This window comes from Macaca fascicularis, chromosome 13 (assembly GCF_037993035.2).
Source record: "Macaca fascicularis isolate 582-1 chromosome 13, T2T-MFA8v1.1".
Lineage (NCBI taxonomy): Eukaryota > Metazoa > Chordata > Mammalia > Primates > Cercopithecidae > Macaca > Macaca fascicularis.
This window is the reverse complement of record NC_088387.1, coordinates 22,216,931-22,233,081: the sequence shown is the minus strand read 5'-3', so window position 1 is coordinate 22,233,081 and position 16,151 is coordinate 22,216,931. Positions and strand designations below refer to the sequence as shown.

The 16,151-nt window shown below is 41.4% G+C and overlaps 1 protein-coding gene across 5 annotated transcripts in view; it reads left to right on the top strand.

Annotated features, from left to right (window-relative positions):
* Positions 1 to 13,325, top strand: part of RPIA (ribose 5-phosphate isomerase A) — a 54,626-nt gene extending 41,301 nt beyond the window's left edge. For all 5 annotated transcript variants that reach the window (XR_012422070.1, XM_005575340.5, XM_074011290.1 and 2 more), the window contains 2 exons: positions 25 to 124; positions 12,355 to 13,325. Coding sequence is in view for 4 of the 5 variants with exons in the window: in XM_005575340.5 (XP_005575397.1) it covers positions 25 to 124; positions 12,355 to 12,452 (198 nt within the window). In the remaining variant the exon portion in view is untranslated. The remainder of the gene's footprint in view (positions 1 to 24; positions 125 to 12,354) is intronic.
* The last annotated feature ends 2,826 nt before the right edge of the window (positions 13,326 to 16,151 follow it).

Below are 16,151 nucleotides of genomic sequence, written 5' to 3'. Positions count from 1 at the left end.
TCATTGTGGAAAATTATCTTCTAGGGTCCTGTGGTGACAGATAATGGGAATTTTATCTTGGACTGGAAGTTTGACCGGGTACACAAATGGAGTGAAGTGAACACAGCTATCAAAATGATCCCAGGTAACATGAGTGGCATTCAACAGGCATGTACACACCCATGCCCTTCATAACTGGCCCCTACATCTGGCTAGGGAAGGCACAATGGACATGGGCTTTGTAAGGCTTGGTTGGAAAGAAGAATTCCCTTTATACTATGTTTGGGTTTTTAACTTCACCTCCTTTGCCGTATTCCCTTCCCCTAACAATTGTTGCTTACCTAGCACCTTTGTTGCTTGTGCATTTCACAGCCTGTTTGAGTTGGGATAATCCTGAAGTTGACGGAAGTTCAGAGGGGACTTGCCTTGAAATAAGGTTATCATCTCTGGGTAGAACCTTTCCTTCCAGGAGCTGGACTGCAGCCTCTTTTTGTGGACTCTCTTAAGCATGGGGGAAAATAACTCAGTTAATCCATATTCATTGGATGCATGCCGAAGGCAAGATGTTGTGCTGTGTGTTACAGGGGATACTTCAATTTGGAGGACTTGTAATCTGTCCTTAAGGAGAATTGATGTAAACCTGTGGAAATCTGTGTGTATGTGTAGAAGCCATGCCTACAAATAAGATAGAATGTGCTAAATTCTACTAGAGGAATACCAAGAGTCTAGAGTGCACAAAAAGGTTCTTTTTGGCAGAATGCGAGGATGTTTTATGGTGTAGAGGTGGTTTTTCACCCGTGCCTTGGCATAGCATAAGTTAGACATGGTGCTAAGTGTCTAAAAATGTTTCCTTTGATTCCTGCTTTGATGAGGTAGTTATAGAGGAGGACACTGGCTGAGGAAGGTTAAGCTGTTTGCCCAAAGACAGCACCAGGATGGGCACCCTAAGTTGTCTGCCACTAGACCCCAAATGTTTAATGCTTACTTGCTGAAGCACCAGGTGAAGAGAGTCTGTGTGAAATGAACATTTAGAGCCTTAGGGAGCCTCTACTGCAGCTGTGCCAGGGAATGATGGAATAAGAGCCAGGATGGGGCCCTGTGTGAAGGATGGGTGGGCAGTGTAGAGATGAGTTATGAGGCTGGAGCCCTAGTCCAGGCTAGAGGAGGTATCAAGGACTCGTACAAGGGGATTAAAAGGAAGAGGCAGTCTTGAGAGGTATCAGCTTCTTAGGATGTTGCGAGACTAAGAGGCTAACGGAATATTCCCTAACATGGAATATTCTTGGGCTGAAACTGACTGACAGGACCTTTCAGACCAGTTTAGTGGAGCAGACTATTCTGGGTAAGGATCCTAACCCAGCTGTGCTCTGGCATGTTACCTTTTAGCAGTTAGTTAACATCTCTGTGCCTGAGTTTCTTCCTATGTAGAAGGGGCTAGTTAATTCTAGTACCTACCTTATAAGGTTATTGGGTGGATTAAATGAGTTAAAACAGTGCCCATTGCAGAAGGGAAAGTGTTTGTTGAATGAATAAATTCCTTGAAAGAAAGGTACTATTGTTACTATTAATTAAATATACTAAGAGTCTAAGATACACCTGTGCTAGTTGGGATTTAAAATAGTGTGAATATAAGGTGTGTAATGAAAAGCTAGTTCTTCCAGTTCTACTTTATTCATTTATTTTTTGAGACAGGGTCTCGCTTTGTCACCCAGAAAGGAGTGCAGTGGTGTGATCATGGCTTACTGCAGCATTGACCTGGGCTCAAACAATCGTCCCGTTTCAGCGTCCCCAGTAGATGGGACTACAGACGCACACCACCACGACCGGCTAAGTTTTGAATTTTTTATAGAAATGGGATTTCACAGTGTTGCCCAGGCTGGTCTTGAACTGGGCTCAGTATCTGCCTTGGCCTCCCAAAGTGCCAGGATCACAGGTGTGAGCCACTGTGCCTGACGCCAATTCTACTTTAGTCTGTTATTTTATTTTAGTTTTTTATTGACAGTCTTTTACCACGTTAAGTCAAAAAGATGAGTTGGCTTATACTCATTTTCTTGGTTAGTGTTCTCTTTTTAATGGAAGAACTAAACAGCCAAGAAGGTAGGAGGAAGAGAAGATTTGCAGATCACTGTTAGTAAAGTGGGAGAACTTGCCCTTGGTGATAATGCAGACAAACCCAGGGCCCCCAGGAGGAAAGGGCTCACCAATGTGGGTGCTGTATAGGTGGATTTCTTGCAGTGCCCACTAGGTGTCACTCTTGCTCCTGGTTAGACCTTTCTTGGCTTAAGATTCTGAGATGTCCTTTGTAAGGAAATTTCCCTCATGTGTGATTCTTCAAACAAAAATATGTAGAAATTGCATCCTAAAGACGTTCAGAGTTTTGTTAGGAACTTAGAGTGAGGAAAATGATAAAAGAGGCTAGCTATTAAATCGTATAAAAATGTGGTATCTACAGGACAATCAGAGTGGTTTGCTATATCTTTTCTCATTTTTTCTTTTCCTGATTGAGTCTATTAGATTCATGGCTGGACCAATATCAGGAGAAGAGAAGCGGGGCGAGTTTCCCTGTTTATATCTGTTACCATGTGTATTCATACGCAGTATGTGAGGACGCTTGGAGAACAGCTCCCTTTGATGTTTTGTTGTGTTCCACCCAGAGCATAGTGACTCTGAATGGAAGGACCGGGCTACTGGAGTTCTTTCCCCTAGGTTCACATTTAGCATCCTCTGCTCTTTCCACTATATTTGATCGGGGAATTGGGGGAGGTCAGTCACACCCAGCATCTCAGTAATTGAAAGAGAAGTTGCTCTAAAGTCTTACCTTAGACTCCTGCCCATTCATCTCTGCTCTTTCTTTAAAGTCTTTTCTGAACCTCGTTTAACTGTCTTTTGGATCAGTGGAAGCTTTCTCCTTATATTGCAGACATTTTGAAAAGAACGGGTCTTGAGTGGCTCCTTTGCTCATCTTTGGAAGGATCCAGTTGCACAGGCACAGTTTGGTGCCAGGGACCTTTATCTGTGTTCAGCACCTCTTTGCTCTGCCTGTTGGCTTTTCGTCACTGGATCACTACTCCATTGTATTTGTTTATTGGGAGCTGTCTTTGGGAGTTTTTTTTTTTTAATTTTTAAAATTATTTCAGTAGTTGTTGGGAAACATGTGATGTTTGGCTACATGGATAAGTTCTTTAGTGGTGATTTCTGAGATTTTGTTGCACCCGTTACCCAGGCAACATACACTGTACCCAATGCGTAGTCTTTTCTCCCTCATCCCACTCCCACCCTTTCTCCTGAGTTCCCAGAGTCCATTGTATCATTCTTACACCTTTGTGTCCTCATAGCTTAAGCTCCCAGTTTTAAGTAAGAACATACGATGTTTGGGTTTCCATCTCTGAGTTACTTCGCTTAGAATAATAGTCTCCAACTCCATCCAGGTTGCGGTGAATGCCATTATTTCATTCCTTTTTATGGCTGAGTAATCTTCCATGCTGTGTGTGTGTGTGTGTGTGTGTGTGTGTGTGTGTGTGTGTATCACATTTTCTTTATCCACTCATTGGTTGATAGACATTTAGGCTGGTTCCATATTGTTGCAATTGCAAGTTGTGCTGTTATCAACATGTGTGTACAAATGTCCTTTTCATATGATGACTTCTTTTCCTCTGGTAGATACCCAGTAGTGGGATTGCTGGATCAGATGGTAGTTCTACTTTTGAGTTTTTTAAGGAATCTTCTTCACACTGTTTTCCATAGCGGTTGTACTAGTTTACATTCCCACCAGCAGTGTGGAAGTATTCCCTTTTCACTGCATCCACGCCAACATCTATTATTTTTTGATTCTTGTGGGAGTAAGGTGGTATCACATCTTCGTTTTAATTTGCATTTCCCTGATCATTAGTAATGTTGAGCATTTTTTCATCTGTTTGTTGGCCGTTTGTATGTCTTCTTTTGAGAATTGTCTGTTCATGTCCTTGGCCCACTTTTTGATGGGATTTTTTTTCTTGCTAATTTGAGTTCCTTATATATTCTAGATATCAGTCCTTTTTCAGATGTATAGATTGTGGAAATTTTCTCCCACTCTGTAGATTGTCTGTTTACTCTGCTTGACTGTTCCTTTTGCTGTGCAGAAGCTCCCTATTTTAATTAAGTCCCACCTATTTATCTTTGTTTTTGTCATTTGCTTTTGGGTTCTTCGTCATGAAATCTTTGCCTAAGCCAGTATCTAGAAGGGTTTTTTCAATGTTGTCCTCTAGAGTTTTTATAGTTTCAAGTCTTTAATTTAAGTCTTTGATCCATCTTGATTTGAGTTTTTGTGTAAGAGATGACAATCCAATTTCATTCTTCTACATGTGGCTTGCCAGTTATCCCAGCACCATTTGTTGAATAGGGTGTCCTTTCCCCCTTGATGTTTTTGTTTGCTTTGTTGAAGATCAGTTGGCTGTAAGTATTTGGCTTTATTTCTGGCTTCTCTATTCTATTCCATTGGTCTATATGCCTGTTTTTATACCAGTACCATGCTGTTTGGTGACTATGACCTTCTAGTGTAGTTTGAAGTCAGGTAATGTAATGCCTCCAGATGTGTTATTTTTGCTTAGTCTTTGCTTTGGCTATGTGGGCACTCTTTGTTGTTTCCATATGAATTTTAGGATTGTTTTTTCTGGTTCTGTGCAGAATGATGGCAGTATTTTGATGGGAATGGCACTGAATTTGTAGATTGCTTTTGGCAGTATATGGTCATTTTCACAATAGTGATTCTATCCATCCATGAGCATGGGATGTGTCCCATTTGTTTGTGTTGTCTGTGGTTTTTTTCAGCAGTGTTTTGTAGTTTTCCTTGTAGAGATCTTTCACCTCCTTGATTGGGTATACTCCTAAGTATTTTATTTTTTTTGCAGCTGTCATAAAAGGGGTTGAGTTCTTGATTTGATTCTCTGCTTGGTTGCTGTTGGTGTGTAGCAGTGCCACTGATTTGTGCACATTGGTTTTGTATCCTGAAACTTTACTAAATTCATTTATCAGATCTAAGAGCTTTTTGGATGAATCCTGAGGGTTTTCTAGGTATATGATCTTATTATTAGTGAAGAGCAACCTTTTGACTTCCTCTTTAATGATCTGGATGCCCTGTCTTCATCTTGTCTGATTGCTCTGGCTAGGATTTCAGTAGTGTGTTGAATAGAAGTGGTGAAGGTGGATATCCTTGTCTTGTTCCAGTTCTCAGGGGGAATGCTTTCAACTTTTCCCCTTTCAGTATAATACTGGCTGTAGGTTTGTCATAGGTGGCTTTTATTACCTTTAGGTATGTCCCCCTTTATGTTGATTTTGCTGAGGGTTTTAATAATAAAGGGATGCTAGATTTTGACAGATGCTTTTTCTGCATCTATTGAGATGATCATATGATTTTTGTTTTTAATTGTTTATGTGTTGTATCACATTTGTTGACTTGCATATGTTAAAGCATCCCTGCATCCCTGGTATGAAACCCACTCGCCTATGCTGTATTATCTTTTTGATATGCTGTTGGATTTGGTTAGCTAGTATTTTGTTGAGAATTTTTGCATCTATGTCCATCAGGGATATTGGTCTGTAGTTTTCTTTTTTTGTTATGATCTTTCCTGGTTTTGGTATTAGGGTAATACTGGCTTCATAGAATGATTTAGAGAGGATTCCCTTTTTTTCCATCTTTTGGAATAGTTTCAATAGGATTGCTACCAATTTTTTGAATGTCTGATAGAATTCAGCTATGAATCCGTTTGGTTCTGGACTGTTTTTTTGTTGGCAGTTTTTAAAATTACTGTTTCAGTGTCGCTGCTTGTTATTGATTTGTTCATAGTTTCTGTTTCTTCCTGCTTTAATCTAAGAGGCTTGTATATTTCCAGATTTTCTAGTTCATGCACATACAGGTGTTCATAGTAGCCTTGAATGATCTTTTGTATTTCTGTGGTATTGGTTGTAATAGCTCCCATTTCATTTGTAATTGAGCTTATTTGGATGTTCTCTCTTCTTTTCTTGGTTAATCTCACTATTGGTCTATCAATGTTATCTTTTCAAAGAACCAGCTTTTTGTTTCATTTATCTTTTTTGTATTTTTTGTTTCAATTTCCTTTAGTTCTGCTTTTAGTTATTTCTTTTCTTCTGCTGGGTTTGAGTGTGGTCTGTTCTTGTTTCTCTAGTTCCTTGAAGTGTGACCTCAGCGTATCTATTTGTACTCTTTCAAAAGAGTTTTTGGTTTAGGCATTTAAGGCTATGAGCTTTCCTCTTAGCACTGCTTTTGCTGTATCCCAGAGGTTTTGATAGGTTGTATCTATATTATTATTCAGTTCAAATAATTTTTAAATTTCCATCTTGATTGCATTGTTGACTCAGAGATCACTCAGGAGCAGATTATTTAATTTCCATGTATTTTTGTAGTTTTGAGGGTTCCTTTTGGAGTTGATTTCCAGTTTTATTCCACTGTGGTCTGCGAGAGTACTTGATATAATTTAGATTTTTAAAAAATTTATTGAGACTTGTTTTGTAGCCTGTCATGTTGGAGAATGTTCCACGCTGATGAAAAGAACATATATTCTTTACTTGTTAGGTGGAATGTTCTGTAGATATCTGTTAAGTCCATTTGCTCCAGGGTGTAGTTTAAGTCCATTGTTTCTTTGTTGACTTTCTGTCTTGATGACCTGTCTAGTGCTGTCAGTGGAGTACTGAAGTCCCCCACTATTATTGTATTGCCATCTATCTCATTTTTTAGGTCTAGTAGTAACAGTTCTATAAATTTGCGAGCTCTAGTGTTAGGTGCATATATATTTAGGATTGTGATATTTTCCTGTTGTACTAATCTTTGTATCATTATATAATGTTCCTCTTTGTTTTTTCTAACTTGTTGCTGTAAAGTCTGTTTTGTCTGATAGAAGAATAGCTACTCCTGCTTGCTTTTGGTTTCTATTTGCATGGAATATCTTTTCCTACCCCTTTACAGTAAGTTTATGTGAATCCTTATGTGTTAGGTGAGTCTCTTGAAGACAACAGATGCTTGGTTGGTAGATTTTTATGCATTCTGCCATTGTGTATCTTTTTATTTTTTTGAGGCGGAGTTTCACTCTTGTTGCCCAGGCTGGAGTGCAATGGCATATTCTTTTTTTTTTTTTTTTTTTTTTTTTGAGACAGAGTCTCGCTCTGTCGCCCAGGCTGGAGTGCGGTGGCCGGATCTCAGCTCACTGCAAGCTCCGCCTCCCAGGTTTACACCATTCTCCTGCCTCAGCCTCCCGAGTAGCTGGGACTACAGGCGCCTGCCACCTCGCCTGGCTAGTTTTTTGTATTTTTTAGTAGAGACGGGGTTTCACCGTGCTAGCCAGGATGGTCTCGATCTCCTGACCTCGTGATCCGCCCGTCTCGGCCTCCCAAAGTGCTGGGATTACAGGCTTGAGCCACCGCGCCCGGCCTCAGTGGCATATTCTTGGCTCACTGCAACCTTCGCCTCTCAGGTTCAAGCGATTCTCCTGCCTCACCCTCCCGAGTAGCTGGGATTACAGGTGCCTGCCACCAAGCCTGGCTAATTTTTTTGTATTTTTAGTAGAGACAGCGTTTCACCATGTTGGCCAGGCTGGTCTCAAACTCCTGACCTTAGGTGATCCACCTGCCTTGGCCTCCCACCGAGCCCGGCCCATTGTGTACCTTTTAAGTAGAGCATTTAGGCAGTTTACATCAGCGTTAATATTGAGATGTGAGGTACTGTTTTATTCATCATGGTAGTTGTCTCCTGGATACCTTGTTATTTTTGCACTGTGATATTGTTTCATAGGCCCTGTGAAATTTTTGCTTTAAGGAGGTTCTATTTAGGTTTATTGTGAGTTTTGTATCAAGATTTAGAACTCATTTTAGCATTTCTTGTCAGGCTAGCTTGGTAGTGGCGAATTCTCTCAGCATTTGTTTGTCTGAAAATGACTGTATCTCTCCTTCATTTATGAAGCATAGTTTTGCTGGATATTGGCTGATAATTAGTTTAAGGAGGCTAAAGATAAGACCCCAATCCCTTCTGGCTTGTAGGGCTTCTGCTGAGAAATGTGCCGTTAATTTGATAGGCTTTCTTTTATAGGTTACCTAATGCTTTTGCCTGACAACTTTCAAGATTCTTTCCTTTGTCTTACTTTAGATGACCCGATGACTGTATGCCTAGGTGGTGATCTTTTTGCAATGAATTTCCTGAGTGTTCTTTAAGCTTTTTTGTTTGGATATCTAGATTTCTAGCAACACCAGGAAAGTTTTCCTCAGTTATTCCCTCAAATAAGCTTTCCAAACTTTTTGATTTCTCTCCTTCCTCAGGAACATCAGTTATTCTTATGTTTGGTTGTTTAACATAATCCAAATTTCTTGGAGGCTTTGTTCAGTTTTTTGATTTTTTTTTTCTTTGTCTTTCTTGGATTAGATTAATTTGAAAGCCTTGTCTTCGAGCTCTGAAGTTCTTTTTTTCTACTTGTTCTAGTCTGTTGTTGAAATTTCCTAGTGTATTTTGCATTTCTCAAGTGTGTCTTTCATTTCCAGAAGTTTGATTGTCTTTTCTTTATGACATCTCTTTCTCTGGAGTCTTCTAAAATTTTCTTTAAGTTGGTTTTCACCTTTCTCTGGTACCTCCTTGAGTAGCTTAATAATCAGCCTTCTGAATTCTTTATCTGGCAATTTAGAGATTTCTTCTTGGTTTGGATCTGTTGCTGGAGAGCTAGTGTGATCTTTTGAAGGTGCTGTAGAACCTTGTTTTGTCATATTACCAGAATTTGTTTTCTAGTTCCTTCTCATTTGAGTAGACTGTTTCATTGGAAAGATCTGGAACCCAAGGGCTACTGTTCAAATTCTTTTGTCCAATGGGGTGATCCTTTGATGGGGTGCTCTTCGCCTTCCCCTAAGGATGAGGATTCTTGAGAACTGGACTGCAGTGGTTGTGCCTTTCTGGGTGTAGCCACCCAGTGGGGCTACCAGGCTCCAGGCTGGTACTGGGGAATGTCTGCAGAAAGTCCTGTGATGTGATCTGTCTTTAGGTCTCCGAGCTGTGGATACCAGCACCTGCTTTGGTGGAGGGAGCAGGAGAGTGAAGTGGACTCTGTGGGAGTCCCTGGTTGTATTTTTGTTTAGTACACTGATTTTCTTGAATGCCGATTTATGCTAGCAGTGAAGTCATGTGGACAGACTCAGGATCTCTAGTTAGCCAGGATGTTGCAGGCAGTGGAATTAGCTGTTGTTTTCCCCTTTTTGGAGCTGGGTTGTTCTGTTACGAGTTTCTGTAGTGGCTTGAGTTGCTTGGCCTTCAGCCAGGAGGTGGTGCTTTCAAGAAAGCATCAGCTGCAGTAGTATAGTGGGGATACAAGCTTGTCTATGTTGGCCAGGATAAGTATTTTGGTTTCTTAGGTAATGGGCAGGGCCATAGAACTCCCAAGTGTTTATGTCTTTTGTCTTTGGCTACCACGGCAGGTAGAGAAAAACCATCAGGTTAGGGCAGAGTTAGGTGGGTCTGAGTCAGACTTCCCTTGGGCGGAGCTTGCTGTGGCCACTGGGGAGGGGGTTGGAGGGTAGTTCTCAGGTCAATGGAGTTATGTTCCCAGGGGGATTATGGCTGCCTCTTCTGCATCATACAGGCTGCCAGGGAAGTAGGAGAAAGGCAGCAGTGACAGACCCCACCCAGCTGCCACACAGCCAGCAAGGCCAGTTTCACTCCCGCCATGCCCCACCATGGTGAGCAGGGCTGAGATCTTGCCCAGGCTATAGGCCTCCCTACTGAGAAAGCAAGCAGGCCTCTCAGGCCTCACCCCTGCCTGCCTGTCTGCACCTTCGGCTGTGGCTTCTTCATTTGTATCTGCACTTCCCATTTGTCCCCTACCGGCTTCTTCTCGGGAAAATTTGTGCTCAGTTGAAATTATTACAAAGTTTAGCTAGAAGCTTCCTTCACCGTGTGGCCCCTCCTCAGTTCCGCTGGCTGCGTTTTCTTCCCCAAGGACCCCTGTGAAATAAAGCCAGGGATGGCTTCCCTGGGCTCAAGCTGGGAACTGGGAGTGTCTACATAGCTCTTCCTGGTGCTGTTTCTACTTTTATAGCTTGCTCAGCTCTCTAAATCCATTTCAGCTCTAGGTAGGGTTAAATCCAGCTTCTGTGATCTGGATTTTTCAGGTTCCCCAGTGGGGATGTATGTTCAGAGGCTGACTTTTCCCCCTCTCACACTTTGGGAACTCACAGTTTTTTGGCTGTCTTGTGGAGTTTACAGCAGCAAGCCACTTCTTTCAAAGGGTCTGTGAATTCTGTTGGTTTTCCTGGTATGTTCCTATGGCGGTTCTTGGAGCACAAGTTCACAATGTGCATCCCCACGCACTGTTTTGTCTGTCCAAGTGGGCGCTGCACATAAGTCCTGTCTCCTGTCCGCCATTTTCCTGCAAGCTTTCATTGTGTTTATCTTTTTGAATTTGTGTAGTTTAAAATTATGAGTTAAAGAATGGCAAGTCCTCTTTGCCACTTTTCCAACCAACTAGTTACCCTACCTGGAGGCAGCCAGTGTTACCAAAATTGGGTGGCCTTTGAGATAGACTTTAATAAACACACAAATTGAAACTCCTCCCGCCCCACCCGTTTTTACACTAGTGGTAGCCTGCTTTATACATGTTCTGTTTCCTGCTTTGCCTGTCTTGGAGATTATTACACATTGGCTTATAAAAGAGCTTCCTTGTTCCTTTTTTTTTTTTTCTGAATAACTGAATGTATTCCACTTTAGCTATGTAACATTATTGCTTAACTGGATCACCACTAGTGATCATTTACGTTTGCAGATTTTTGCTAGCAGGGAATCACTGGATGAAAAGATTATGCGTCTGTGATTTTTGTTAGATGGTACCAAATTGCTGTCTGTAGCTTGTATTCACTTACTCTTCTACCAGCAGTGTGTGCAGGTGTGTTTCCATGCATACCTGGTTCATTATACCTTTTCTCTTACAGTTAAAGTGTTATATCATTGAAGTATGTGTGTGTGTATGTAAATATTCTTGGTAAAGGTTGTGTGTAGTTGTTAATTTTCACTGCTGAATCATATTCCATCATCTGTATGTGTGTGAAAAAAAGTTTATATCTATTCTACTCTTTTAGTTTTTTCTCTTTCTTTATTTTTTGGAGACAGGATCTTGCTCTGTCACCCAGGCTGGAGTATGGTGTCATAATCATGGCTCACTGCACCCTCTGCTCCTGGGCTCAGACGATCCTCCCACCTCAGTCTCCCGAGTAGCTGGGATTACAGGCATGTGCCGGCATGCTTGGCTAATTTTTGTATTTTTTTGTAGAGCTGCCATCTCTATGTTATGTTGCCCAGACTGGTGTCAAACTCCTGGGCTCCATCAGCTCCATCTGGAGCTCCATTGAACTCCTGGGCTTCATTCCCAAAGTGCTGGGATTATAGGCATGAGCCACCATACCCAGCCTCTATTCTACTCTTGATGGACATTTGGGTATTTTCAGTTTTTAGCTAACAGGAAAAGCGCCACTATGAGCATCGTACACATGTCTTTTGATGACCATATGTATGCCTAACAGTGGTATACCTAGGAGTAGAATTGCTGAGTGGTTAGGTATGAATACGTTCAGCTTTGGAAGATGTATTCACATTTCCAAAGTGCTTTTGCCAGCTCAGCTTTCACCATCAATGTGTATGAGTGTCTTTGCATCCCAGCAAAATTTCATTACACTCACTCCAGTGTGTGTGTAGTGATATCTTGTAATATTAATTTGTATTTCCTTTCAGTGAATGAATTTGAGCATCTTTTAAAATGTTTATTGGCCATTTTGGATAGCTTCTTTTATGAGGTACTTGTTCAGTCTTTTGCCCATTTTTCTATGGGGATTCTGTCTTTTTCTTGATGATTTGTAAATTGTTTATATTTTTTATATGAGTCCTTTGTCAGGCATGTGCTTTGCCAATATCTCCTCCCATTCCGAGGAAATCTTTCAAGGCTGGTGGTGTGATTGGAAATAACTGGTAGTGGGGCTCCTTGGTTGGAGTAGTCATGGAGGATCTCTAGAGGATGACTTGCCATCCGATATGTCTGAAGGACAGAGACAAGCCAGCCCCTTGAAGTGCTTGACAATGACTGGCCCAGGCAGAGGGAACAGCATGAACAAAGGCCTCAGGGCAGGACAAAGCTTAGCATGTTTGGGTACAGAAAGAAGGCCAAAGTGGGAGGGGAAAAGGAGGTGGCAAGAAGAAATGAAGATAATCAGAATCTCTTTTCATTGCTGTGTGGGAGAGAAAGGCTTTAGATTTGTCATTCGTCCAATGCTGTGTATGACAGTTGCTTCTAGTGACCCTGCAGTCTTTGATTTTGCTTTAGGAGACTGAAACGTTAATGTTTCTTTCTGTCCTTTGTCCTGCAGGTGTGGTGGACACAGGCCTATTCATCAACATGGCTGAGAGAGTCTACTTTGGGATGCAGGATGGCTCAGTGAACATGAGGGAGAAGCCTTTCTGTTGACCCTGCAAGGAGCAGAGTGTGTTCACCTTGAGTCTCCAGCCCACAGCCAAGGTGATCGTACTTCTCCAGGAGCCTTTGCCTTAATGTATCTCTGCCAGGGTGGACAACTGGTGGCGGGGGGGGGGGGGGGGGCGGGGAGGGAGAGTGGGAGGGGAGTTAAATCGGTCTTATGAAGTATTGTTATTAAATGTCTTTTTAAAAAGAGAAATATAAACATATATTTTTACTATTAAAATATTCAGTTTTTTTAAATAAAGTAGAACTTGATTTCATGTTTTATATGAAATATTTACCAAAAAAAAAAAAAAAAAAAGGGAGAGCTGAACTGTATTTAAAACCTTTGACTTGAGTCTGCTGGTAAAGCTTCTGAATATTGGGTTTGCTGAGAAATAAAAATCAAAACTTCTTTAAGCTGGTAAAGTGAGGGGCCCAGCCAGCAGTGATCTCCTGATGCCTTACTGGAAACTTTGTTTACTTGTCTGCTACCCTCTGTTTTGTTTTTAGTTAGTTTTCATTGTGAGCACACATAATACCTAGTTACATCTTAAGATCAGGTTTATAAAACTGTGGAGTGGAGCTGTATGGTATGGAATGACTTGGAATGTAAGCTATCAGGGAGAAAATGTGGTTATACTTTTGGTAAGATCTGGGGGTTTCTTCATATCCCTGCTGTTGGAAGCAGTTGACCAGAAATGTTTGCCAGTACTGCCAAAGCACTGCTGTGAAATGTGAAGTACTTTGTTGTTTTATTTTTAATGATTTTCTTTTTGTTAATATTTTTTTCTGTTCTTTTGTTATTACTTGCATGGTTTGGCGTCAGAAGTCCTTACCTCTTTATATTGTTTGCAGTTTAAATAAAACAGTGTGGTGCCATTTTGACTCTTTTGTCTTTATTGTAGAATTTAAATTTAAATGGCCACAGAAGGAAAGCCAAGATGGGAGGGGAATCAGTTTTGCCCACCCAGCGTACATCAGATCTGTGATAAGGGGTGGAATTCACTCAAGAAATCTTGAACCAAAGAATAGGTTACTACTTTCATTATTTCTGGGAGAGCTGTCTTCCAGATATGTCAGTCAGTTATCTAAGGAAATACGCTGTAGCCTTTTGTCAGGCAAGGTATTAATTTTCTTCGTACATGAAGGGTAACACAGATGAACAAAAGTCACAAATTATCTCCACATTTTATATTAGTCAAACCTTCTTTAGTCATGGAAGCTGATATGCAGCAAAACAGGTAACCTGAATTTCCTCATTAGCACCCCCAACTCTGTAATCTGCAGACAATCTGCTTAATAAACAGCTCTCCAAAAAAGAGCCTCATAGACAGGGAAAGGAAAGGCCTGACCAGCTCAGTGAGCATTCTAGACAAGGCTCAAAGGAATCCATCCTGCTGTTAAAGGGTGTTGATGCTGAGAGCCCTGATTTCCCCTTGCTAACTTTGCACGATACTTGGAACAGTCATTTCCCTCATTTTACCCTCTATTTTGATGCTTCGATAATAATGATCAGCCATGTTAGCATCTAAATTCTTGCTAAATCAAGTTGTAAAATAGAAGTTAATCAGGAGAGAAGGCATTAAAGATGCTTATTTCAGAATCCCTCTTCACTTTCAAGGTGCTCTTTAAAAATAGTTGCCTCACATATTGTTAGGAAACGTATTGTCAGGAGTGCTTTATTTTCTTTTAATTTGGGTCATAATTTTTGCACAAAACAGGCACTACAACTTAGCTGAGATCTCGATAGAACTAATTTTTGAAATAATCCTTTAAAGCTTTTGTGGCATGGATTAAATTTAGGAATAAAGATAAACAACAAAGTTAAGCCGAATTTCTGAAAAACACCTGCATGCACCACATCACATGTAAATGTTCTGTGGGTTTCACAGGCGTTTGCACCTGTGATGGATCTGAAGTTCCTTTGAATGTTGATGTTAGGTTTTCGTCTCTTGAAGAAAACAAAACACCTGCTCTGCTTTACACATGCAGCAAGGTACCTTTCGACTAAAGATTCTTCATTAAAACTCATTAAATGCGATCTTTCTGGGGAGTTAGATGGAAAAAACAATTTTTTTCATGTGACCCACATGCCAGTACATGTGATTAATGATGAATCTCAGGGACAAGGGTGAGCTGCAAGTTTGGTTTTTGAGAAATGGTTATAACCAAGGTAAGCAGTCACACTTCTGGAAGGTATCAAAGGAGCAAAATCACTCTGATTCGAATAAAATCTATTCAATTTGGTTTCAGCTACAACCTCTCATTAAGTTTTTATATTCTTCATTGATCAGACTGTTTGAACGCCCATCATGGGCCAATTCCTAGTGGGCACTAGTGGGAGGGAGAGGATGGGACACAGATGAGTAAGATCCTCCTGTGCTCCAGGGGCTTCCAGCCTGGTGAGCCTGGCAGGCACCTTGACAGAGGAATGGTGTAGTGGAGGAACACGGTGGGCAGGGGGGCAAGAGGTGAGTCATGTATGGGGAAAGTGGCTGACAGATGACTCTGGTGACAGCTTCCTACGTGCAGTCTTTGCCGGCTTTGACTCCATTAAAGCACTTCTAATTAAATAAGCCATCAGTTGACGGCGGAGAAAGAGGCCTGAATAGGATAAGTCACTTGTCACAGACAGAGCTAGTTAGTGACTGAGCCAGCCCTGGAACCCCTGGTCTTCAGGTTGGGGGTTTTGTAGTGTCTGGGAGGATACTCTTATGTTGGTCTCAAGAAGTGCCAGGGATGGTGTGTTGCAACTTTTTGTGGGAAAATTCTAATGGAGACAGGCAAGTTCCACAGAAGAGCTAAGTTTGGAGTAATCGTTCCAAGAAGCTATCTTTTATTTCAGGGGCAGGGCTTTGCTTTGATGTACTATTTTAATGGAACTGTTATATTTCAGTAGTTTCAAATTTTATCCTAAAGTGGCAAGGATAAAGGGGAAGTAGGGAGCTATCATATTGAACCTGAATGCGTGCCAGGCACTATTTGGGTTTTTGCCCTGTGAGCTCACAACATCTTTATGGTGTTTTTGTTCTTATAATCTGCTGAGTGAGAAACTGAGGCTTAGTTTAAGTAACTTGTTCAGGTCACCCACTGGAAAGCAGACCAACCAGACTTCTCTGGCTCTAGGCCTTGTTCCTACTTCAAGGTGGTTATAGGGCTTGGAATAGTTTGTGTTCCTTAATTGTGTCCGTAAGTTGTAACTTGAGTGACAAGTAATTTGTTAAAGCACTGGAGTTAGTGAGTGGCTGGGTCATGTGTGTAGCTCATGGTTAATCCTATAATAATCCATTTCTGTCTTCTGATGCACTTTCTTTGTTAGGAGGAAGGAGGAGAACATTGCACATAGTGCTGGGTGGGCCACAGGAAAGTGCCCTTTGTAGGAGTCACCTTTATTTGTCACCCTGGAATGGAACTTGACAACCGTTGGTTTCTGTCTCTCGTCTGTTTCCTTTCTTCCTCCTTTCTCCCTGTGATTTAGGCACAGTGGCTACCAGAGGCATTGCTAGCCTGCGAAGGGGCATTTATGGCTGAGGACTGTTAATTCCTTTTAGCCAAAGACCATTCAGGAACACACACAGTTGAACGAAGCTGGAGTCATTTACCCGTTGAATAAGGGAAATCACATGCCTTGGGAAGCTGCAGTTATCTCACCGTTAGGGTTTAGGCCCAAGGAAGCAGAGCTTAGCTCTGGATTGGATACCTTCA